Source organism: Drosophila simulans, chromosome 2L (genome assembly GCF_016746395.2).
Source record: "Drosophila simulans strain w501 chromosome 2L, Prin_Dsim_3.1, whole genome shotgun sequence".
Classification (NCBI taxonomy): Eukaryota; Metazoa; Arthropoda; class Insecta; order Diptera; family Drosophilidae; genus Drosophila; species Drosophila simulans.
The window spans coordinates 17,786,378-17,810,493 of record NC_052520.2 but is presented as its reverse complement, the minus strand read 5'-3'; the positions used below and the strand labels follow the sequence as shown (position 1 = coordinate 17,810,493).

Below are 24,116 nucleotides of genomic sequence, written 5' to 3'. Positions count from 1 at the left end.
GAAATGTATAAACAGAAACGGCAAACGCTAACGAAAACTGCAAATATCTCTTCCACCACCCTCAATTCCAGTGATGGTACCTGGCTGCACAATCTCCCCTCAATGCTTTACAATGAAATATTCTACAAATTGGCCAGCAGGAATCAACAGTCCACGATGCAGGACAATAGATCTCGGGGACAAATGTGTGCGGCATTCCAGGCTGAATTATTACCCAGGTCCTGCAACTCCTGTGAGTGACTTACCTCCAGTTCTCGACACGGATCGATGACCTCCAATGCCGTGTTGTTCAAGGAATTGCCGGAGATATTGAGATATCTCAGTTGCTTGAAGGGATGCAGTAGACCAACGGGCATTGTGCCCATATCCGCAATCGCCAGGTGGGTGAGCTGGGGAATGAGCTGGAAAAATAGTTTGGAACAGGTAAAAAAAAAATAAAAAATCAATTGATTATGGACGGAATCTTTTAGTATATGAAATAAATATTTTGATCTGCTACAATTTTATAGGCAACCTCACCTCAAAGGTTTCACTCATCTCCCTAAGATCCATCAGCACATTGCCACTTATGTTGAGCGTCAGCAGGTTGCTCAAACTTCTGATGGACTGCGGCTCCAGACGAACCAGTTTGTTGTAGGACAAGTCCAGGAAGGTCAAGTTGGTCAGCTGCAGGAACGAGTCATTGGGCACTTTGGCCAACCGATTGTACGACAAATCTAAAGTGGTTCAAGCGAATGAGCCCAAGAAAACGAAGGCAAGTAGAAAGCAATTTAGAGTTTTTAAAAGACCGTCGCGGAGGGAGTATAATGTCAATGACGCACCCAGATGATTAAGACTCTTCTGCATGCGAAAGAGTTGGTCCACCACCACGGACAATTGATTGCCATCCAGCAGAACTTTGGTCAGTCGCTTCACATCGCGGAATTCATCCTTGTCGAGAAACTTGAACTGCGCGAGAGGGAAAAATAATTGGAAAAACTCTTTTGCGAGGGTCGAATTAATGTGGCCAAGACAAACCTCGTTGCGTCCCAAATCCAATTCGCTTAAAAGCGGCAATAAATTGTACATCTGCGGATTGATTTTTTTCAGCTGGCAATTGCGACACTTGAGCACTTTGAGTTCCTGCGACAAACAAATCATCAAGTTTCGCTGCCATAACAAAAGACTTCAACATTTGTATTTGTAGACAACTCACCGGCACATCGCGAAACACATCCGGCTGTAAATCCTGCAGCGGATTTCCGCTGAGGTCCAGATACTTGAGTCTACTCAGCATGAAGAAGTTGCGCTGCACGAGCTCCACAATGGAGTTGTCGGCCAAATTAAGGCAACGCAGATCCTTTTCGGGCAAGAGAAGCAATTTACCAAGTTTATTACGGCACGCACTGAATTAATAATGTTTTATGATCAGGCACTGCAGCTACGGCTAATAATTCATAAATCAGGCAAATATTACCGGGTCCCGGAAACTGCCAAAAAAGTTGCAAACGCTGCACTGGCTTTTCCCGGCAGAGGGTGGTGTGGGAAAGCGGAAAAGTGGAAAAGTGAGGCGGTAAAGGAAGTCACCAGGGCGCAGTGCGCAGTGCAAAACAAAATCGAAAGCACATTGAAGACAACGAAACTAACTTCTGTGCACTTGCACTTCCGCCGGCTGCCGGGAAAATTGGGAAAAGTGGACCAGGAGAACTTAAATTCAAGCACGTAGAACTTTCTTCTCTTTCGGCCCGAAAAGTAGGCAACAAATTTGCAGCAGCAACAAGGCTATTAAAAATGCCACACAATTTATTACACGAAGGCCAAATGCAATCAGCTTTGAGATTGAAACTGACAAACTATTGCTTTATACGAGCTTTTCATGAAATTTACGACACATTCATAAAATCGGATTCCCTACGTGCACAAAAATTCCTCTCTGAACGAGCAATCCCTGTGTTCTCACTGCGTGTAATTAAACAACTATATGAATAACATAATGATATTCAATTTTAAATCCCGCACAAAAGTGACAGATGCAAACAAAAGGCTATCAATCAACAGTTCGTTGTGTACTCACCGTCAAATGGCGAAACGTTGAACTGGCCATGCGTAAAACTTTATTTTTCGATAAGTCCAATTCCAGTAGGTTGTCCTGTCCTCGAAAGTTGTTCTCTGTGATATTGGTTATATTGTTCTTGGACAGATCTGCAACAGAAATGTATGGTGGCATGGATTTTATTGTCAGTTCTCCACCAAAAGAACAATATGATAAACTATGAATGAAAAAAATTCCTTAAACCCTACTTTCATTTAAACAGCTCAGTTCTCCGTTTGTTTTGATGCTGCTTAAATAAACCCAAAACACATTACACATACGCCCCATTGTCTAGCAAAAATCCAGAGGCAACCACGCCCCTTAAACATTCGCTAAAATTAATTTAAATAGAAATAGGAAAAGGCAAAGCCAAGCCAAAAGAAATGCCAATTGTTCCGTGCTGCTCTTTGCTGGCAGACCGGAAAAAATCCTTAACTGCAGTGCAACTCGGTTTTTGTAGCTTGCGAAACTCCTGACAAGCGAATGAAACACCAATGGCTGAGGGGGCCGAGCCGAAAAAATGAGATCCGAGCATGTAAATAATTGGGGGGCAGTACCATGGCTGTAAACCGCCAGCAGGGGGCGCTACGGTGCACATAAAGCACAAATAAACAAGTTTAAAGCCCCAACGATATCGGGGCATTGCTTTCGTTGGCTTTACACTTGCTTTCTGCCGACGCCGCCAGTCGAATCCTCTTTTATTTTTCGGGCGCTTTCTGCTGTTTGGCGCATCAATTTCAATTTTATTGACAAGACAACGGGCGTTTGGCAGGCCGAAAGCGAAGTTTCATTACTCTTTTATGTAGATTTCGTACAATCTCGATTCAAACTCGATTACTGCTATACAAGGGATTCTTAACCGTAAATGGGCTGATTAAGAATTTTAAAGAAAATTAACTTTTAATCAGTAAAAAAAAGGAACAGAGTTAAAGCTGTCATTAAACTTTGCATGCTTCAGTATTTTATAAACAACTCTTCAACCTTATGAATTAAACATGAAAACTGATGATAAATTTGAGAGACCCAACTTAAAAATTGTTTAAAATCAGCGTTATCCTGCGCTGTCCTCTCACGGCCTGCTCATTTAACGTTTTGCGACGCGTCCGCTCCTTTATTTGCCTTTTCGTTTGCGTTTCGCATTTTACGAGGCTGCAGGACAACCGCATCGCTGTGATGCCACCCGCTCCTTTTTCTTCCGATTGCTTCGTATTATTTGCATATCAGCGAGTGGGGTTTTAAGAGCACGCAGCTGCTTAAATTGAAATCGCTGCCCCTTTTGGAATTATATGTTCGGGCTGAATTTAAGAGCCTCGGCGATCGTAAAGGCATTGATTACTCACCTAATATCCGCAGATATTTGAGGCCCCAAAACGACTCCGCGCCTATTGCCGGCAGATTGGAGTCGGTGATGCGGAGTATCTCCAGTTTCATGAACTGCCGCAGCGCCGGACCGATTGTAATGGAATTCCGGGGTCCACGGATGATAATAACTTTAACATCGACGTCCAACTCATTTGGCGACAGCAGTGAATTCAGGCCTCCTGTAAAATAAACAATAAAACCACAACAGTTGAGAGTAGTTGAGGTCGAGTGGTTATGTCAAGGATACTTGAACTAATTTTATGCAGCCCACGGTAGTTAGGCGGACTTTGCAGTGAGATCTGTGCTCGGCCTTTCCGTTTAAGACTGAGAAATATTTATATTAAATTAATTAAATTTGCCTATAGATTTTCCCGTTAGGTCCTCTAACTATTTTCTGAAAATATGAATCACTTTTTATGGGATTATCTTTAATGTCTTCAATGTACTTGTCCTGGCCAACAAGATCATTAATTGCATACCCAGGGGAGTCCACCTTGTATTTTTGTATGCCAACAATGTCGGTCATCTATTTAGAATTTGCCGAGTAACTGCGAGTGCTATACAACTGGCCAAACGGATACCAGTCGCCATTAACATCGCATTTGTATGCAGCACAATTTTTACTCTTCGCTCAGTTTCATTGTGTTTTTCGGTGGGGCTTCGGATCTGGGCTTTATGCATTTTGCATTTTCCATGGCCGTGCTCTATGGGCATGTGAATGTCTAAGGGGCGAAGTTGCACTATAATGCCCTCATTGTATTCGGATTCGACGGGGTCGGGGGTTGAGGGTTGGGTTCTTGTTGCTGCAGCGGTTTTATGTTGGCTGAGCACGCTGCGGGAATTTTCATAAAAATGCTGAGCATTAACACTGATTGTAACATATTTTAACGCGCGCACCCAGTTTTATTTTGTTGTCCTCATTCTGCTTTTATTTTTCCACATTTTTTCGTGAGCTTTTTGTTGGGATAAGAGATAAGGGTTGCTCATTAGCTTAGCCGCGGAAATTCTAACAAATTGCAGCTTAGAGAAAATTAGTCGAATTTATTATCGAGGTTTTTGTAGCAGGCACTTAAAACGTTTTACCAATTTTTATGTTAGCCCTTTCTTTTTTAATCCTAAATAATAACAACTTATGAAAAACCATATTTAAGCTATGCTAGCCATGTACCTTGGCTTCAATTTAAGTACTTTCCATTTTAAGCTGGCAAATTTTAGTTAAAGATTCGAGGACTTCACATTTTCCTGGATTTATGCAAGCACTTCAAAGCTTTTTTCCATGGCTTTATTTCAACACGATTAAATACAAATGTCGTTTTCTCAATTCCATTTCTGGTGCCAGATCTAAGCCAGTGCAATTATTAAAAGCCCAACAGTTTTGAAATGAAATTAAAACGACAGAAGCATCGCATTCAAAGCAATTCGAGGACTTACTATATGTGAGTGCTGTCCAAACAAGCGTTAAATTGAAATTATAGATTTTTGGGGGGCGAAAAGCAGAGCAGCAGATGAGCTAGTGGGGGAAATCGAAGTAAAAAATTCCCCAGCCACAGCGACGACGGCAAATGACAGTTGAACAAATTGAAATTGTCAGACATTTAAGGGAAATAAATGGCGAGCTTTAAAAGTAATGTCCGGGGGAATCCCCCATATCCGTAGATTGCGTGTGAGCAGGGAATTTTCGCATCGCTGCTGGATGTGTAATTATGATAGTATCCAGCGGAGAACACCTTATCGGTACTCAAGACAACCTCGCTCCCTTCCTTCTTGCATAATTTCCGAGCATTAAGTGGGGTTTTTCCGCCTTTCCCACACCCGTATCGGTTCCGCCTTTTGCATTTATTGCGCCACTTACCTTTTGTGCAGATGGCCTGATAACGATCCAAGTCGTCCATGCTGCATTGGCATTCAGTGGGGCATTTCCTCCTCGTATTGCTGAACATGGCCGGCATTATGCACAGGCTGAACAGGAGCCACTTGAAGAGCATCTGTCAAGGACAGAATAAAAAGGATTTAGTTCAGTATCTCAGTTTGTGGTTAGTGAATGCAATTAGTGGTGGCTTTCTTATGCTAAAAGCTAGAAAGTTCAGAAACATTTTGATCGAGTTGGGATTTAAATATTAAAGCGCTTTAACACTCCCCGTTGGTTTTCCTTTTTTTCAGAAACTTTTAAACTTTCGATTAAGCCCGAACGAATCCTAAAACATTCCTCTAATTATCCCTAATCCAATTACATTGCTCGATGATTGAACGACTTGCTGAACTAGTTTACGGTTTCACCTCTGCCCTTTCTGCTTTCAATTGCCGCAGCTGCTAATCTATATATAAAACCACGCAGCCACATACTCCACCTAACAGCCACCGCAGACCCATTCAAATTGAAATCAACGTGGTGTCACATGTTGACATGGTTTCAGCTGCTCCGCCAGTTGTTTTTGCACTATACTATATTTTTTTTTGTTTTAAGTTCAGTGGTTTTGTTACATACTTTCGTTTTGTTTGGCTCGGTGTGTGCGTGTGTGTGTTTGGTTGGGGTGTGTGCATTGCGTATACGCCGTGTTGACCTCGGTGATTTGTGGTCGCCAGCAGCAGGACACTAGGACACAAGCGCGCCGTGGCCAGCGATAAACTGTGGCGCTGGTCCTGTGGTCCCGATGCAGTCTAACCGTCCAACGTGCTGCATAAATTAGCCGCAGCACATTGTGGTTGCAAAACAACAGAAAAAAACAAACTGAAAATCAAAGATTACAGCGGGAAATGTGTCGAGAAACTGCACAGAAACAAATGCGAAGACGATTTTTTTCTTCGAACATTTCGGTTTTTATTGTTAAAATAATATTAAAAAATTTAACTGAATTTAAAGCAGCTAACAGTTTTTTAGGTTACCCCATATATTGTAAGTTCATATTGTAGAGGCTGTTTCATAAGAAGAGATAATTTTCTTTCTGTGTGCCGTGTAAACCATTTCCAATTTGCTTAAAGGCCACGACCGGCGAATGCATTGGAAAATTAAATTTCAGCTCAGGGAATTTTTGGCTTGGACGCGTCGGCTTTTCCTTGCAGACGTTTGCCTGGGACACGCGAAAGCACAAGGATTTATGCGCAGCATACTTTTCATTTTACATATTTGCCTGGATCGCTTCTGCCGGATGCGGGCTGCGATGGAGGAAAGCAAAGAAAGAGTTGTCTGGCAGCCGGCAACTTGACAGTTGCCGGCTCATAGTAGGCACCTTATGCATTGTGCTTGCCGGATTTGTTGTCAGGATATTGCCTCTGGGCCCGGCTGAGTAATATTCCCGCAAAGTTGGTGCGGTAAAAGTGAAAAATTGCGACAGCCTCCGCCGCAACTTTGGCGTCAGGACAGTTTTTTGCACTCAAGTCGGCGAAATGTACCAAAGGAGCACACTCTGCGCTCTTTATTCGCACACTCACACCCAATTTAACATGGCACATTACTCACAATAAAGTTCCCAAAAATGCATTCAAAAATGTAGAAGTTTCGTGAAATACGCAGTGCAAGTGGCGCCCTAGCCGAATATAAATTCTTTTTGCATGCGAGTTCCTCAAGGCGGAAATTTAAATTCAAATTGGGTGTCACACCTGGGAAATAATGTTGTGGATTTAGGGATCACAAATAAAAATTTAATCGCATTTTGTGTTCTATGGCCTTCTAGTCCATAAAGATTGCCGAGCGTAAGACTGAGAAGGATTCAAGTTGTTAACTGGAATACACATTATTCTAAATATATTACTTGATTTTAAAACCTACTAGGAAACCAGCAGCATACTTTGAAAACCATAATCCAAAGCATTAGCAGAAGTTAAAATTAAATGCAGGGAAAAGTTCCCCACAGCCAAAAACCAAAACTTAATCACTCTGTTCTCGGCGAACCGGATTCGGTTGAAGATGGATGGCCCAGAAATCAGCATCTGTCTGACTAGTTGGCCCACAAACTGGGAGGCGGATGAGGCCACACACTCCGGAGCAGAGCAACAAATACCCTAAAAGCAGCTGACGTCCTACACGCTCCACTAGGACTTTTGACCAACTTTGCGCCGACTGCAGATGGCGCACGCGAAGTGGTCGAGTGGCGAAAAGTTGTGTTTGGCGGAGGTGGAGGCGGAATCCTGAGTAGATGTTGATATCGGCTTTCAGCAGGGAAAACCGTTTGCTATTTAAACATTGGCAAATTTGTTTGGCTCGCCGCCCACTTCGGAGGACAAACAGAAGGCTGGAAGAACAGGCAAGGATGGATAAAATGGGAAAAGGGCTGGGCAGAAAATTACTCATACGCCTCTTGGAACAGCGCCGGATGTGGCATTTAATACGTTCGCTACTTTTGTAATTGAATATGATAAATCAAAGGCAGCTCAGCCCAGAAACACTGAGCCTAAGCCAAAGCGGAAGTGGTTGGAGCATTCCTTTCTCTCAAATTACACACACAATAAACTCTCATTTGCCGGCCAACTGAACGGTATTAAATTTACTCAAATGAGGGCGGGGATGAGCCAAAAAGCCGGTTCAGTTCAAAACCAAATAAATCTCAATTCTTGCCAAGGGAGCAAAATCAAATTACGTTAAATTCCCGAAAAGAGGCTAAGGTCCCCATGAAACGAAACCAAAAAATAAGCATCTGGCATAACATTATGAATTATGCACGATGGCGGGCGTGGCCGATTTGCGCCTTTCGCTGACCGACGAGGGCAGCATTAAAATTCATGAACACATTTATTGCCAATTACTGCAAGGACCCGGACACGTTTCCTGCAAATACATGTATACACGAACAGGACCGTCGAGCTGGCAATGAAGGCCAAAAATCGCAGGTCACAGCCACAAACAAAATAAATTTCGGACTCGGTTTGGCGGGATTTTTTGTCGACTCGCCTTGCCAAAAGTTTTTTTTTTTTTCACATAAATTGATAAATTAGATTTATGCTCGAGAAATTATATTACAATATAATATATATTTCCGAGCGAAGATTTGTTTTTTATTATTGTGTTTTTTGGCCGAACCTTTTGTTGAACTCGCCACCAAATTATTTTAAAGCCCGCGTGTATTTCATGCATCAGTTTCTGATATTTCGCACTGACATTTAATTTATGGCTCTTATACGTTTTTTTTATTATTATTATGGCTATTATTCTCGCAGGACTGCGTGGAAATGCTGGGTGATTTAGTAAGCAAAAACTGTTGATTTGCCGAAATTTTATTTAAAAAATGGTATTCATTTGCAGTCTCATATGGCTGTCATTTGTTGCCATACTTTGGATATTTATTTCACTTCACAGAAAATGGGCTCAAGGCAAGGGTTAAAAGAATATTTCAAGCTCAGTTAATCCTTAAAGTACACCACTTGAATATATAGCACTTTCGTTTAGCTCGGCAAATTAAGCCATTTGGAATCCTTACGTGTGGCGAATGGAACAAACATTCTTATCAATTTCCAGCCGCAAATTCGAGGTTCGCGACTACCAAGTAAGCTGCCGGGATTGAGCAAAGTGGCGATGGCTATGCGTGATTATGTCCAGCCGGAATACACTTAGCAAAATTGTTCAACAAAAAAACGCACTTTAAAATAAAGCCAAAAAATAATAGATTTGTATACCTATTGCATTGTATATTTTAAGGCTTGCATAGCCAAAAATCCGAGTATGTGTCATTTAAATCAAATTGTAGATTCTTTTTTCTGCGCAGTGTACCAGGCCACGGAGGAGCAGCTCCGCCACGATGATAGACACGATGCTGCATGGTCACGAAAGTGTTCCTGGCTGCCTGCCTCCTGCCAGCCTGCCGAGGGCATGAAGGACTTGAGCGATTAGTTGCAGGACGTGCGGTGCATAAGAGCGAGGAGTGTGCCATGTCCTTGGAGAGGGATCAGGATCAGAAAGAGGACCTGGACCTGGATTCGGAATTGGCCACGTGCTGTACGTTGGCCAAGCACATCGCATGCCGCCCGCCCATAAAGCTAAGCCCAGAAAACCGCTGAAGAGCTTTAAGCCACGTCGACCGCTTGGTGACCTTCTAGGGGATTTACATGAGAAAACCAAATTGCCGTTTATGGATACACTGGGATACATCTGTATCTGGGCGTTATTGGATTGGGAATGAGAGAGAGCACCACCTCACACACGTGTAATTGTTCTTTACAAGCCAATGGCACGTCCTCCGCGTCCTCTGTCTTGGGTGCCACTTTCCTACAAAAATAACGTATTTTCCTTGATTTATTTTCACACTCAAATGTGAGAATTTTCATGTAATTGCCCTTGTGTGGACACGAGCAAATTTATATAAAATTGCCAGGATAACCTCTGGGTGTGTGCAATCAGTTGCAGATTTTGTCGCTTGTTTTTTGGGTCATTTGGTCAATGCGATTAGTTTCGGCCACACCCACAGAGCCCACAGACGGTGTTCCTTTGTGTGCATGTGTGAGCTCGTGTGTCGGCGGTGTGTATCTGTGTGCTCTAGGCGGAAGTGCGGAGCAGACGAAGTAAGTGGTGGAGAGGGGCCAGGAAGCTAAAGCGGAGGGGACGACATTAAGCTGACATTGGCCAATTAGGCACGGCAAATGAGCAGCAATCTTTTGAGGCAATGATGCCTAAAACAGGGATTAGTGTCCCCTTACTCTGGCACACCCCCACCCACACACGCACACACCTTGACCACCGATATTCACAGCAAAAAAGTGCACTCGAAATAAAGGGAGTCTGGTTTACACAACCGCACTTAATTTAATTAAAATGAAATCAATTTCCTCCACTTGCAGAATGTAGTTCAAAAGATTAATATAATTAACTTTAAACGCTTTTAAAATAAGCTAATACAGATATAATTGTATTTACTATTTAAATTAGTTGTTGGTACTTTTTTCAGTGCAACTCTTTCTGCTTCCCTCTCTGAGATATTGATGCCAATTAGTTCTTCGCCCTTATTGATCTTCGGCGGCATTAAGGAGCATTTCCGATGATTCCATTTACCTTTCACCATCCCAAAACTCAGCAGCTGCGTGTGGTCAGCTTCTCTTAGCCGTCTTTTAACACAACTTGGGGCTTTAAGAACCCTTCACTTCCACTTACGGACACACTGTGTTATGTTTCACTTGGCCAAGCGTTGCAAGATATTAACTTTCAGCGGAGCCAAGCGACGTCGTCATCGTCTTGGTCGCGGTTTTCTTTCAGGTGGATACAAAAAGACAAAAAAATACCTAAAAGGGGGTTCAGTGGATAAAGAGACGTGGCACCTGTCCGGCTTTAGTTCGTACCTGAAGCCTGGTCATGGTCACAGTTACGGCTCCTTTTGTGCGCTTTGTTTGCCTCTGATTGCATTTTTAACGCTTCACGCCGCGTGAGTGCATTGTTTTTGGCCCGCTTTCAGCCTCACCTTAATTGAATTGCAAATGCTGCAGAAATGCAGAAGAAATTCGCAGTGCACGAGGCACAGGATTATGGCGTACTAATAGCGCCTTGATTGAATTAAGGGCTCGCCTCAAATGTTCTTCCTTCAGCTCGTTTAACTTTTAATTATCCAGGCACCTGGACTCACAACTCACTGATTTAAATGCACTTTATGTGCGGCAGGAGGAGCTTTAATTTTAAATGCACTTTAATTCCACTTAAGCTGACAGTGAACACAATGCGGAATTTATTTTTATGCAATTGCCAGCGGACCGAATGAGTTTTAACAGGTAATTCCGTAAATGGTATACATTTTCGTTTGCGGTGGAGAAACTGTCATTGGATTTCGGCAAACCAAAATGCTGAAACTTTCTCTTTTTCCTGCACAACAAAATAAAGTTGGACCTTTGGCAAAAGTTTTTGATTTGTCAGCTTTGCACTGGGCAAAGGCGCCAATTTGTCGATTACAAAGGAGTTCCAATCCTTAGGTATTTCCCTGTTCTATTTGAGTTTCCGTAGAGCAACTTTTCGCTGGCTTTAAATTTCGCAAAGTATTTCAATTATGCTGCGGAGCCCAGATTCTTGAAGAGCACTCGAGACTGTCTGCGGATGCACAAAAGCCGTGGGGGCAACGGCAGCCCCGGCAGAAGATGTTTCCATTTAAATTTATCATTTTTTAATGAGACTCTTAATTACGGAACGGAAGACCGGGGGGAGAGATTCCCAAACGGCACGTTACAAATAATGCTACAACGCTAATTGTTTCCGCTTGTTCATTTGGCCACCGCTCCCCACAAAACAACACTCTCTCGCACACACACACACACCAGCTCATTGTGGCAGGTCCTGCAAAAGGACACAAAAGGAGCAGGCTTGTGTGCTTGGTCCACAGGCTAAGTCCTCTATCTCTTTGCCGCACATGCGACAGCCTCTTCATTAGATTCGTCTAATTTAACTTATTTGAGTCACTCCAATTAAATCACAGACTTTAAGTTGGGTGGCTCTTGATGATCTGGAAACCGACATCGGAGACTTCTGGCGTTGGCTCTTAATGGTTGAGTCAAATAGCTTTCGATTCGTGGGTGGAAAGTCATTCTTAGCTCCAAGGACAATTGAGAATGTCGAACATGGTATGCCTTTCACAGGCATTTCTAAGTCATAAGCATTTGGGACAAAAATAAAACTGCAAGTGTCAAGGCCGGATTCGAGGCTAAAATGTTAATGAATATTGATAGTGGACACTGGGAACTATAATTAAAGGTGAATGATTTTCAGGGCTCGTAAAAGATGATTTTTGAATAAGTTTTTCTTAGATTTGATACTATTTTTTGGGTAAAATTTTAAACTTTAAAATTTATAAAATGTATCAGTAGTATAGAGAAGAAAATATATAAAATATATTTATCAAAACTATATTTTAATGTTAATGTTAGCATGTTAGGGTACGTATATATATACACATATATACAAATTCAACAATGAAAATATAGCCTTCCGCTGGTGCAATTAATAAATCCTAAAGTCAGTTGTTATAAAAAACCCGATTTCCTTATACGAAATTGCCATCACAATTTCAATCTGCAACTCTTAATGGAATTGACTTGTTTAAACTCCATCAAATCAGGGCCTATCTTGACCCATCCTGCGACCCACTCAAAGCAAATGAAGCTGTTCCATTTCATCGCCACACGTTTCAATATTTATTATTGCCTATTGACACTGAACAGGTCGATTGCCGAGAGTTGATGGCTCCTGGATGCTGAATGAAATGGAGACCACGAGGCCTCAAAAGCAGAGCAAACACATGCGGAATTTTGCGATGCGGAGGGCAGCGGTTGGGAGTGCCGAGAGCAAACATATTATTGACATTTTATGGTTGGAAATTCATGGAAAAACAATCAAAAGGGGTGAAGGGTGGCTGCTCAGTCCACGCACGACTGAGATCCTGTGAAGGGAGTGGGCTCCTGGCGATGGGCCACAAGTCGATTAACAGTTTGATTGAGTTTTCCTATATATCCGATGCGGTATTTGCGGTTGATGTGCTTAAAAGTCAATACAATGCGACACACGCACACACACACAGGCCCGGAAAAAAGGGGTAAATGGTAACGAAAAATCTTAATGGAAAAATGCCTCGTAAAAATGTTATGCGGCAAATATTTGAACGGCAAGAAAGCGGTTTGAGGTCCTGGCAATCGGAAAATGTAATTAAAAAGCCGCTCGGAGACGTCCCCCTTTGGCAGAAGTTAAATGCGTCCGAGTGGCCTTCAGGTTTTGTTATAAATATTAAACGACGACACAGTCCAAGGATCCTTGGCCTCCTTTTTGGGCTCTGAAACGGGCGAAGTACTGCTTACCATTGCAAAATATTTGCCACTGATAAATTAACGCAGGCATTTACAGGAACCACTGGGAACCGGAGAAGGGAAAACATATTTTCTTTTCACGTCAATTCGAACAAAAAGCCAAACGCAGGGCGAAACGAAGGGCAGTGGGATGACAAAAAGCAGGTCATCATCGGTTCACTGAATCTGCTGCTTTGCCCTGCTCTTCAGTCCATCCTTCCGCAATTGATTGAAATAATAAGCCAGGACAGCAAGTGGGGTAGCAAATTGATGAATGCAAATTTAAGGAAAATTTTCCCCATACACCCAATAATGCTCGCTTAGTTTTTGGATACGGGGTGGACACCCAGAGTTCAATGAATTAATGAGCATTTTGACAAGCACTCGCGATTGAACCGAATTGTGACAGACCGAGAATAAAGAGCAGGGACCCTGCGTCATTTGTGGCATTTCAGAATGAATAAATTAACGCCAACAATATGATTAATGGCCTCACTTCAACGGGAAAGTGTCGGACAAAAATACAATTTTCAATAGCATTCACGAGTGCTTGAAAATGCCGTAGATAATTTAATTAATTTCATTTTAATTAATAATCAGTCTATTAATTTAATAAATATTATGAGTTTGGCCAATGACCGCCTTTTGAACCTATTTAGGAGGAATATTTTAATACATTTAATAAAATGTTACAATATTACTGTTTATTTAAGCTATAAATACATTTTTATTTAGATGAGAGTAATAATCATTTAATGAGTTTATCGAGTGGTCTATAGGCACAACGTGACACGTGTTTAACATATTACTTCTTTAAGCCCGCTTAACGTTCGATCGCACTAGTGAAAAAATTATACAACTCTAAGCTGGCACATGTAATGTGGACTTCAGAAAAATCGTATTAATTAATGCTTAAGTTATGATTAAGTGCACGACCCTTTTCTCCCTCATCCGCTGGCTTTGATAACTAATTTACACACATTTATTAGTCGTTGTGCAGCTGGACAGATAAGCCGGGCCCGAAGGCCTGGTGAATGGTAAATGGTATATGGCGAATGGCGAATGGTAAATGGCGGATGGCAGCGCGTTGCTCATACGCCATGTGGTGCCTGCGGTGTGCCAATAATGCTGGTGTCTGCTCTTCTACGTTTTCCCCACTGCGAGCGTGCGTCTGTGTCAAAGTGCGCATTTAAAGCTTTTGAGCTTAGATGGGAAATCCCCGCCGCCATTGTTCATCTCGCTTTTGGCTACTGCAATCTCAGATGCGCGACGGAATGGCAACAACCGCACCCTGGGATCCTCAATCCCACCCCGTTTCATCTACCCTCCAGTTAAAGCGTCTTTAAAGCGCTCAGTCGCCTAAGCTTGTTGTTCAAAGAAAATCTCAGAAACTGGGGGAGAAAGTGTTAACAGCACTGGCTGTAAACGGGCCCATTAACTAGCTGCTCGTTTTAATTAAAAACTACATTTCTAGTCTTTGCCGCCGTTTTTTCCTCCATTTTCGCTGTGCAGATTCCTTGAGCCAAAATGCTCTGATATATGCGTGTAATTTCGTTTTATGGCTCACTCGCACACACTCTCGTTTTATGAGGAATGGGGTGAGCGATGGGGTTGCTGTTCGCATAATGATTAAAAATTCAATTTAGTCGACGCCAGAAATGAAATTATTTATGAGATGCTTGGCACACCAATGCGGGTCAGCGTGGGAGTATGTGATAAATGTGGCACAGTTTAAAATTGGCAATGCCTGGAGAGATAATAAAAAACCACGAAAACCTCATCGATGACAGATTAAGCGAATGTTTATCTTTTTTACTATTTAGGAAATGAGTGTTTTATCGACTCACCTTTTGTCATTGATCAATAGCCACAGTATTGGATGTATTCCTTGTCAAATGAGTTTTTTTGTATAATATATATGTATATAATATATGTTTTTTGTGTATATATATACATTTAAGAAAAATGTTGTATAACTATTGCAAATTAATTACTTTACTGTGACAAATCTGTATTACGCTCTAAATTTCTTGCTTCAAGATTCAACTGACTCATTTTTCACCTGAAAAGCTACTGGCCAATATTTTCTAATTAGCAAAAAGGTATGCCAGAGTCTTGGAACTAAAAGCACGTGAGGAATCCTTGACGGAGGACTCGCTCACTGTCTCGCTCTCCATCTCCAAGGATGGGATGAGCCCTGTCTCTCTGCCCCTGTCACTGCTCATTTTCCGCTCACCAGTTTTCCACCTCTCACCGCCCTTTTTTCTCTTTTAACGGCATTGTTTGCATGCTTTTCTTGCTTTCCAGCGTCGACGTAAACTCATATACTCAAAGTCTTACACTCGGGGGCCCTGCACTTCAGCTCATTCATCAGTCATTCAACGGCCACGGGAACACTGGCAGCCCAAACACAATCAGGGAGCCTCTCGCTCACGCCAAGGATGGCAACATGTTTTAGCAATTTACCGATTTGCGTTGTAACCGAGGCAGACAGGACTTTTTTCGTGCTCCATTTCCCGCTTTTCCCCACCGTCAACCCCCCTTTCAAGTTTTTCTTAGCCCAACACAGAGTCATCCTTCTTCTTCTCCACTTTCCACTACTATTCTGGCTCGTTGTCATCATCAGTGCGCAATTCAAGCGGAATTTCGCAAAATTTACTTTGACGTCTGTGCATTGCGCATACGCCTCGTGGGCCGTACTATTTGCTCAGGCGGAATGCAACGGGGTTGCCGCTCCCTATCGCTGGTTCCATATTTGATTAGACATTAAAAGCCACTTGTCAGACTATCAAAATAATGTGTCAATTGCGCTTTGATAAGCAAATTCATGTAATATACCAGTTTTATACGAGAACGTATATCTTTGATGTATTAAGCGCAACAAGAAAGTGTGTTCTTGTTTCATAAAATCTATAAAGAATGCCACAAGGTTGGCAATTTATTCTTTTAAATCCAAAAAATGCATTGGCCCAATTGTTTGTTTTGGCAAATCGTCAAAGCAAAGTAACGCATATTTGATTATACATTAGAAGCCACTTGCCAGACTAAATAATCTGTCAAGTGTGTATGATTAGATGTTTCCTGCGTTGTAATTGTATAAGGGAAACCACAAAGTCCTTGAAGCGGACATTCAGCTGTGGTTTTATGAGTCCTTCAATCAATTAGCTTTGAAAGCATTAGCGATTCCATTCCGTCAAATATTGGATATCCTTATTGGGCTTCCTTTTGATGTTGTCACATCCTAAACCATTTACGTTCAGAGACATTTTCGCCCACACGCACGGGTGAGCTGTGGCAGAACCTGATTTTGTCATCTGGTAATTGAAAGATAATATTTGTGAGTTGATAGTGCAAAAAATTGGCTAAGTGCGGTGTCGACAATTTAAATGTTAGCACAAACGCAATTGCCAGACTGAAAGACAGACGACACATGTCGCACAATACCTTGGTGTCGAGACTGTTTTAAGTTAATACGCCTAATGTACTGTTGCTGGGAATCAAAATCAAGTGGGGAGAATTTATCTTTCCGGCCAACGCAACAGTTTTGATGCAGTAGGCTGTCAAGGTACTTCTTCCGCCCGCTTTGCCACACTATCACTGAAAGAAAAACCTATCTAAAAACAAAACACTTTGTGGCCTACGAAATGAGTATCAAAAGCATATTTATTTTTATATTATTATTATCAATACTCTTCCTTATAAGCTAAACAATGTTTAACAAATGAGTTATTGTAGTTTTATAATTTGGGGTCATTGTTCCTTTCTGTTTGATTCATCTGCAATAATACGAATTGGTCACGACTATTTTTCTCTGTGCTGGCATACGCATATGTGGGAGTTGGTTTTTTATAGATTAGCCGCTGGCCATGTCGGCCATAACAAGTGGCCCAATAAAGGCACACTCCACCGTTCGTTTCCAGGACTAAAAGCTGCGAGATTCTCAAGCTCAGTCGACGACTCAATGTTTAAATGTTTCGAATTGCCGACAAGGGATTTGGCATCATGGCATTCACGCCCAGATAAGCGCCAGTAGTGGGCCTTATCTTTAAGGATACTCGCATTTTCCCGCCTGGCCCCATTTTCCGTGAGTGGACGCCGAGATTTATTACAAGCCATTTCTCTCGCACAGGACCGGGATCGCACAATTAAAGCCCGTTTTTGCTTTTATTTTTCCGCCTCCGCCACTCAAATAGTTAGTGAAATACTTTCGAGTTGTTGGCCGTCGGGTTGGGTATGCAAATTATTTGCCTTTAATGTGTGCTGAGAACTCTGGCAAAGTTGCTCTCAATTTAGTCATTAGGCTGTGGGCCAAAACTTTTGCTTTCTCTGCGAGTGTTGGGGAAAAACCATTTTTATTTTCCAGTTCCTTTTTACTCTGCGAGTATTAATGTAAGCAGTCAACTTAAAATATAATTAAGTCGAGCTTGAGCCTCGGATGACAAAGCAAACACATGGCCAAAGGAAAATGCCTCAGAGTGCAAGAAAATTCGCATAGTATGCGAAAGTGGAAAGAAAATAAAAGAGCTCGAGTACAAAGGAACTTGCAGCATGTGAAAGCCGGAAAAACAGCAAACAGGAAATGGGGTCGACTTTTGGATACTGAGTGCAAAAGTTCAACATTTCATTTGAGGCTACCAATTGTTTAAAATGTGTCTTCCTATTCTAAAAAGTGTGCCATTCATTGTTTTTGCCTAATCCTGGGTGAGCTTAGCTGTGAAGGAAAGTGCGAAGAATAAATGATGCCAAAGCCAGCCGCGGAATAACTTTGCAGTTTAGTGAAGTTCGCGCCATGAGAGACATAATTATGCGATTTAACACTTTAGTGCTGGCAAAGTGGAACGACCAGGCCTGCGGCAGCCTCGGTCCTCGTCCACGTCCTTGTCGTCTCATCAACCTCATCCTTGCTGGCTGCCCGAGAACAAAAGGAAGCTGATGCCAACAAGAAAAGGAAATTTGTGCTAAAAGTGCACTTCCAGTAAAAGTGAGATGCGGATAACAGGGCGACCACAACGCGATTTAATGAAGCTGCAAGCTACAAGTAAATCCTGGGCTGTGGGATGAGACAGTGGGGCCGGCCAATGCAAACTGATTGCAGAAAATGGCTCATTTGCCGGGAAATCAAATCGCTTCATTTCTAAGTGGATAAACACACAAATGATGGCAAATAGCCATGAATGCATACCATCGTCAACAGCCGCCGGAAAGGCACTCCGGTGACCTGGTCAAAACGCTGAACGAATGAGCGAAATTGAATGAAAATTATGCTGCCACTCGACTCACTGGGCTTCTGGGCCCTGTCCGTGCCTTCTGCTAGATGAAAAATAATTTTATAAAATAACTTGGCCCTTTTTTGCAGATCACTGAGCTTTCTGCCCCCGAAAAGCAGGAGCGGAGGATTGCTAAACAAAATTGAATTGTATTCTGACAGACGCCGGCCCTCAAGGCTCTATTTTGTTTGCGTTCTTTTTATTTTTTGGCAACCAAATAAAATGGACGCATTTCAAACAGAATTATTAAACAGTTCTTTAAGTTTGCACGGTTTACTTTCCGTGGTAGGCAGTTGATTACTTTTTAGTTAACTCCTTCTAATTTAAGGTCATGTGCTTTCAAACCCATTTAATTGTATTCAAGACGTAAAAAAGTTGAAAATCAATTTTAAATATTTTTATAAAGTTCGAAGACATCCCAACAATACAATAAAATGGTAATTCGAAATAAACAAACTTTTACACTCACACAAAAGTAATGCAATACATTGAGGATACGTTAGAAAAAGAGGAAAGGACTCGAAATGCTTACAAATTTTCATGGGGCAACCAGAATCACCGCAGGCATCGTAAAAATGAACATTTGAAGAGCCGAAAGATGTTGAAATGTGCAAACATAAAACTGCCACCAATTGATTGAGATGTAATCAAAAAGGCGACCCAAACAAAAAGCAAAGGGATGAGAGTTTTTCTTCCGTTTTTTTGAAAAGCGACAAATGTGTAAGGGCATAAAAATCATTGCCGAAACGGAAAAGGAACGAAAAATCAAATTACGCATACGCAGTGCAGGCCAAAAGGAAATGCCCATGCTGGGTTTTCCAACACACAAGCCTCGTTCCGTTATGGAAATTCGCCGGGAAAGCATATGGGGCAACTTACTAATGCTAACTGGGGTTAAATTTGACTGCCTCTGGGCCACATACATCAACGCAAACATAAATTACTCGCCATATATGCGCATGACTAATTTGCGACTCATGTCTGGCCTTTGATGCTGCCGCCCGCAAAGTTTTAGCATTCATATTTTATTAGCCACAAGTCAGTAAGTTTGTGTTCTAAACAATTTATTAATCAAATGGTCCAGCAAACTATGCTCCATCCACAAAAAACCAGGCCAAAGTAACGTCACAAGAACTGAATGCGAATCTGAAACCGAAACCGAAACTGAAACCAAAACCAAAAGTCCAGCCATCTCCGACTCGTGTGTATATTTAATTTATGTGCCCTGTATGTGTGACAAATTGTGTGCCGTAGGCCAAGTTTCGGATTTTGTTGTTTGCCTTTCTGCTCTCGCAGGGATATTGCCGCCAAATAGAGTTGTCAGAACTTAGGACGCAAATATGGCTAAAATGGTTGCAACATTTCAACGAAATCCTACGAAATTTGCCAGGTTCTAAGTACTTCTATATCATAAACAATTTTCTTTTTATCTACAATCTTTAGACAGCATACATGTCGTTTCAATAATTAAGAACACAAATTTTATTTGGTATAATCGACATGATCATTTTTCGAAATCATTTCAATTAAAATCTTGCTTAAGTCTGACAATAACCAATAAAAATATGAAAATCTTTATTCCGAAGAATTTGACTTTTAATAAAACCCGATAAAGTTTGGTTACTGAACTAAAATACCCGATTTTAAACTGTCTGAAACGACACCTAAAACGACATCACTGGCGTCTGGTGGCACTTTCCCTTGCCCTTTTCCCGACTCGTCCTTCCACCACACTGCTCGTCATCTTGTCTGGATCCCCGCAAAAGTGTTACAAATTTATGACATTCTCCTTTTGCATTCGTCGACCCTTTAAAGCAACTCGCACCCAATGGCTAAATCCAAAGCCAAACAGCTTCGAAAAAGGTCAACAGAATGCTCGAGGTTAGAGACGCTGGCCGAAAAAGCAAAAAATAAAAGGAAGTAGTAAAAATGTTGTTTTCTCCTTCGTTTTACGGTTTTGGGTTGGACATTTACAAAAAATCCTAAAAAACTGTGGAGATGCTGGAAACTGTAATGGGAGGGAACGAAACCAAGACACTAATGTCGCTCATCTTTTATTAATATTTCTTTGAGATTTTTATGCTGCTGTTTTCTTGCCGCAGGGTGAGCCGTAGCTTGCGGTCTAGCAGACAGTTGAATGAACTACAAGAAAAGTAAATCCAGCCAATATTTTCTCAAATTAGATCAAATAAACAAATATCAAGTTTCTGTAGCTTGCAAACTTTTCAATGAGTTTAATACACCCACGAAAATTTCTTTCTTTATTTTCGCATTTCCCACGTTTTAGTGTGCTGAAAATCAATAAGCTTTATACTGCGCCTTCCAGTGACATAAAGCATTCGCAAAACCGGAGGAGTATGAACCCTGTGGCACTTGATTTGTTACATAAGGCGTGTGGCTTACTTTTACTGTCATACTTTCTTTTACGCTGGAAAATTTCTTCACAGGAAAATTTCTTCTAAAGTCAAGGCTGCGATGACTTCCTCCCTGTTCCTTCCTGCTAGCCAAGAAAGTGATTTAGCGGAAATTGTTTTTTAATGCGGCAGACATTCCTAAACTATTTAACCTGAAGTGGCAGAGTCACTCTCGCCGAGGCAAAAAATGTCAACCATTTATCAATGGATAATCATAGACCTTAAACCATTTTTTCGTTTCGGTTTGGGTCGATGCCGAAGGGTAAATTTTATAGTTTAGCAGGCAGAAATTCGGTGTTGTGCCCGAAATAACTGCGTGGCATGCGATAAGGCTCAGGTACATATATGTATATGTACATATATCCTCTTTGGGGAGAGGAAAACGCTTTTCCACGAGTTCACCCATGTCCGCACATTTGCCTAAACATCCGCTGCAGCATTTTGACATTGCGGATTACAATAAAAGCGTTTTTATTCGTTTCCATGACTGGCAGACGAACCGAGAGTGACTGACAGATAGGTGAAAGTTGAAAGGCGGCGATATGTTCGTATATAGTGCCTGACATTCATTAGCAACTGGCATGATGTCATTACGTGTCAACTTGCCGTTTAACCCCAGTATTGATTTTGTAGCCAAATATTATTTGTTTTTAGCTGCATTCACTGGGCTTCCACATAGATTTATACCCTACACACGCATCAAATTTAAGCCAAGCTCCAAAATGTTCAGAAGCGCCGCCAGCAACATTTCAATGTAAATTTAATTTGCCCGAGTGGAGATTATTAATTTGTGCACATGGCCCGGGTGCGTATAAAATCCTTTGCATTTTGCACAGCCATAAACTTGGGCAAATAACTTAGTAATCATCATCAGCAGCACTTGCAGGATCATCAGCATTTTGCCAGGGCATTATAATTACATAAGGATGCGCCTTTGTGGCTGTGTATGTGCGTCTGCTCTTTACAAAGGAATAAAAAAATACTAAAAACAGGACTCGTCGGCAGTGAAAACGCGCAGACAGCTTACCTTTTCGTCCTGTTTATGACAGCTCCCAGTCAGCACACACCGACTTTATATATATACATACATACGGGAAACACTTGCAAGTTTTACGATTTTCAAATGATGTACGTACAAATTCATAGAATTTTATATTACCCAGCGCAGCCCACCCAATCGCAGGCCACTCCATCTGCGTGTAACTCGATTTTAGTTGTTTGGTTGTTTTCAGAGAAAACTCTGTTTGTGGCAGCCAGTCATATTTCATTATTTGCCGCTGAGTTTTCCGCACACTCGCATTAATCAAAAATTGCAAACGAACAGTTGAAATATATGATACGGTTGCCTTTCGGATGTGGGCATTAAAAACTGTTGCACAACTCATTTGAGACTCATGAATATGGTTGTGTTTTGGCTACCACTATATTAGAAATATATTAGATTCGTATATCCCTCTTTGCCAGGTCGTCAACCAGCATGACAAGCTCATTATAATCGCATGCCGATGCCCCGAAAAACTTTTTAATTTAGTTAGGAAAGAAAATAATATACAAAGAAAAAGCCATCATCATCATCTTCGCCAGAAGTCTTTTCCAGCTGGCTGCAAATGTATTCGTGTAGGAAAAACTTTTCCTGCCTACTTTTCCGCACATTTATTCGCCCACTAAATGCAAATTTGTATAATTTGATTTTGTTACAATTCGCAAGAGCCACGAAAAAGCGCTACCTTTTTGATCCGTTTTTATTTCCCCAAAGGAAATTCCTTTATAGCCGCAAAATTAATCAAGTAAAAACACAGAGAGCGAAAAATGGATTTTTAGAAAATGTTTTCTTAAATGGCATATTTCCATTTGGCAAAGAAATTCATGCGAAGCATACGGTATTTATGAAATTTTATGTTCCGTTTTATGGGGCCATCAAAAGTGCGTTCAATTTCAAAAATTGAAGAATAATTGCGACGAAAGTGGATCAGAGCGGCAAAGGCGGACGAAAAATCTTTGCTGATTATTGACACTAATTGGTCTTTGGCTTGAACAGCAAGACGCTCAATTTAGCTACTAATTAAACGAGATGGAGAATGCGTAAACTAGAGCATAAATTAAAGGCTCCTCTTAGTAAAGATGCCATCGCATTGTATCCAGGAGATAAGAGAATATGAAAAATAATGCCAAAGGACAGGACTATAGTCCTAATATAATTATGTTGTAAGTGCTAATCAGCTGAAGTTAGTTTACTTATTGATATAATACTAATTTCATATTTATTCCATATCCAATTACTCACCTTTGCTATAGTAACGATGTCCTGCAAAGAAAAAGAAAAGCACTCATTAATAAACTTGTTTCCAGGCCACTTTGGACCTATTTCAATTAGCAGAAGAGCTCTGCGTAGAAAACATTTTTATATTTCAAAGTGAGCCCTCTTGGCCAATGCTCAAGTGATGCTCCAGGGATCTTGGCACATATGTATAACATACAACATTTACATTCTAAGGCCAATGAGAGCAGTTTCACCTTGACAACGCCTTAAATTCAATGGCAAATGTCAATCTTTTCAGTCGTGTAACCTTTACTAAATATAGTAGAGCTTAAACAGCCTACGGAAAAGTGTCATTGAGTGAGTGGGACATGCATTTATAAAAGCAACATTAATTCCAAAGACATACCAGCTACGGATGCCGTAGTACGGAAGGAATTTGTTTGCTAAGGCTTTTGGGGATATATCTAATTTGTTGTGGCAAGGAAAGAGAATTTTCCAATTACCAATAGGAAAATGTAATGTAAGTCCTTATTTAAAGTTTTATAGAAACCACAAGGTAAAATATGAAACTCTAGTGGATTTTATAGCCTTCGATATTTTAATAAATTCATTTATTTATTTTGTATCATTAAATAGTAACAAGCAAGTGTTCCAGATGTACCACCTGTTAAGTAGTTGTGCCTGCTGCTTGCATGGATGAGTAGTGGGTATCTAATAGTAGCGACACTGGAGGTTTGCGTTCACCCGCGTTTTCTTTTTGAAATAATATCCTGGTTGCATATAAAGTAGTCGCGAAACTCTTCAGGTACTCTGCTGTACTACGGGGAGTACCGTCCATAGTGATAAGGAAGATGTGGTATACTTTTAGGCAGTTTTTGTATCACTATTTCGGTGATAGTTTTTTGCAAATTTCGTTTGGGACCTTTTTCATAAAGTTCATAAAGCAATGGGTTTGTTTCATTTTGAGACCCCTGATATGTGTTTTAAAGCGCAGCCATTTATCA

At 41.3% G+C, this 24,116-nt stretch overlaps 1 protein-coding gene across 1 annotated transcript in view; it reads right to left on the bottom strand.

Moving 5' to 3' along the window:
- The window catches only part of LOC6732645 (insulin-like growth factor-binding protein complex acid labile subunit), a 49,243-nt gene that overhangs the window by 4,357 nt on the left and 20,770 nt on the right, over positions 1-24,116 (bottom strand). The window contains exons 3-11 of the mRNA XM_016180319.3: positions 23,137-23,157; positions 5,286-5,418; positions 3,412-3,612; positions 2,054-2,181; positions 1,196-1,339; positions 1,018-1,122; positions 822-948; positions 520-716; positions 246-401 (exon numbers count right to left, since the gene is read on the bottom strand). Of these exons, the coding sequence (XP_016025357.1) occupies positions 246-401; positions 520-716; positions 822-948; positions 1,018-1,122; positions 1,196-1,339; positions 2,054-2,181; positions 3,412-3,612; positions 5,286-5,418 (1,191 nt within the window). The 5' untranslated portion in view covers positions 23,137-23,157. The remainder of the gene's footprint in view (positions 1-245; positions 402-519; positions 717-821; positions 949-1,017; positions 1,123-1,195; positions 1,340-2,053; positions 2,182-3,411; positions 3,613-5,285; positions 5,419-23,136; positions 23,158-24,116) is intronic.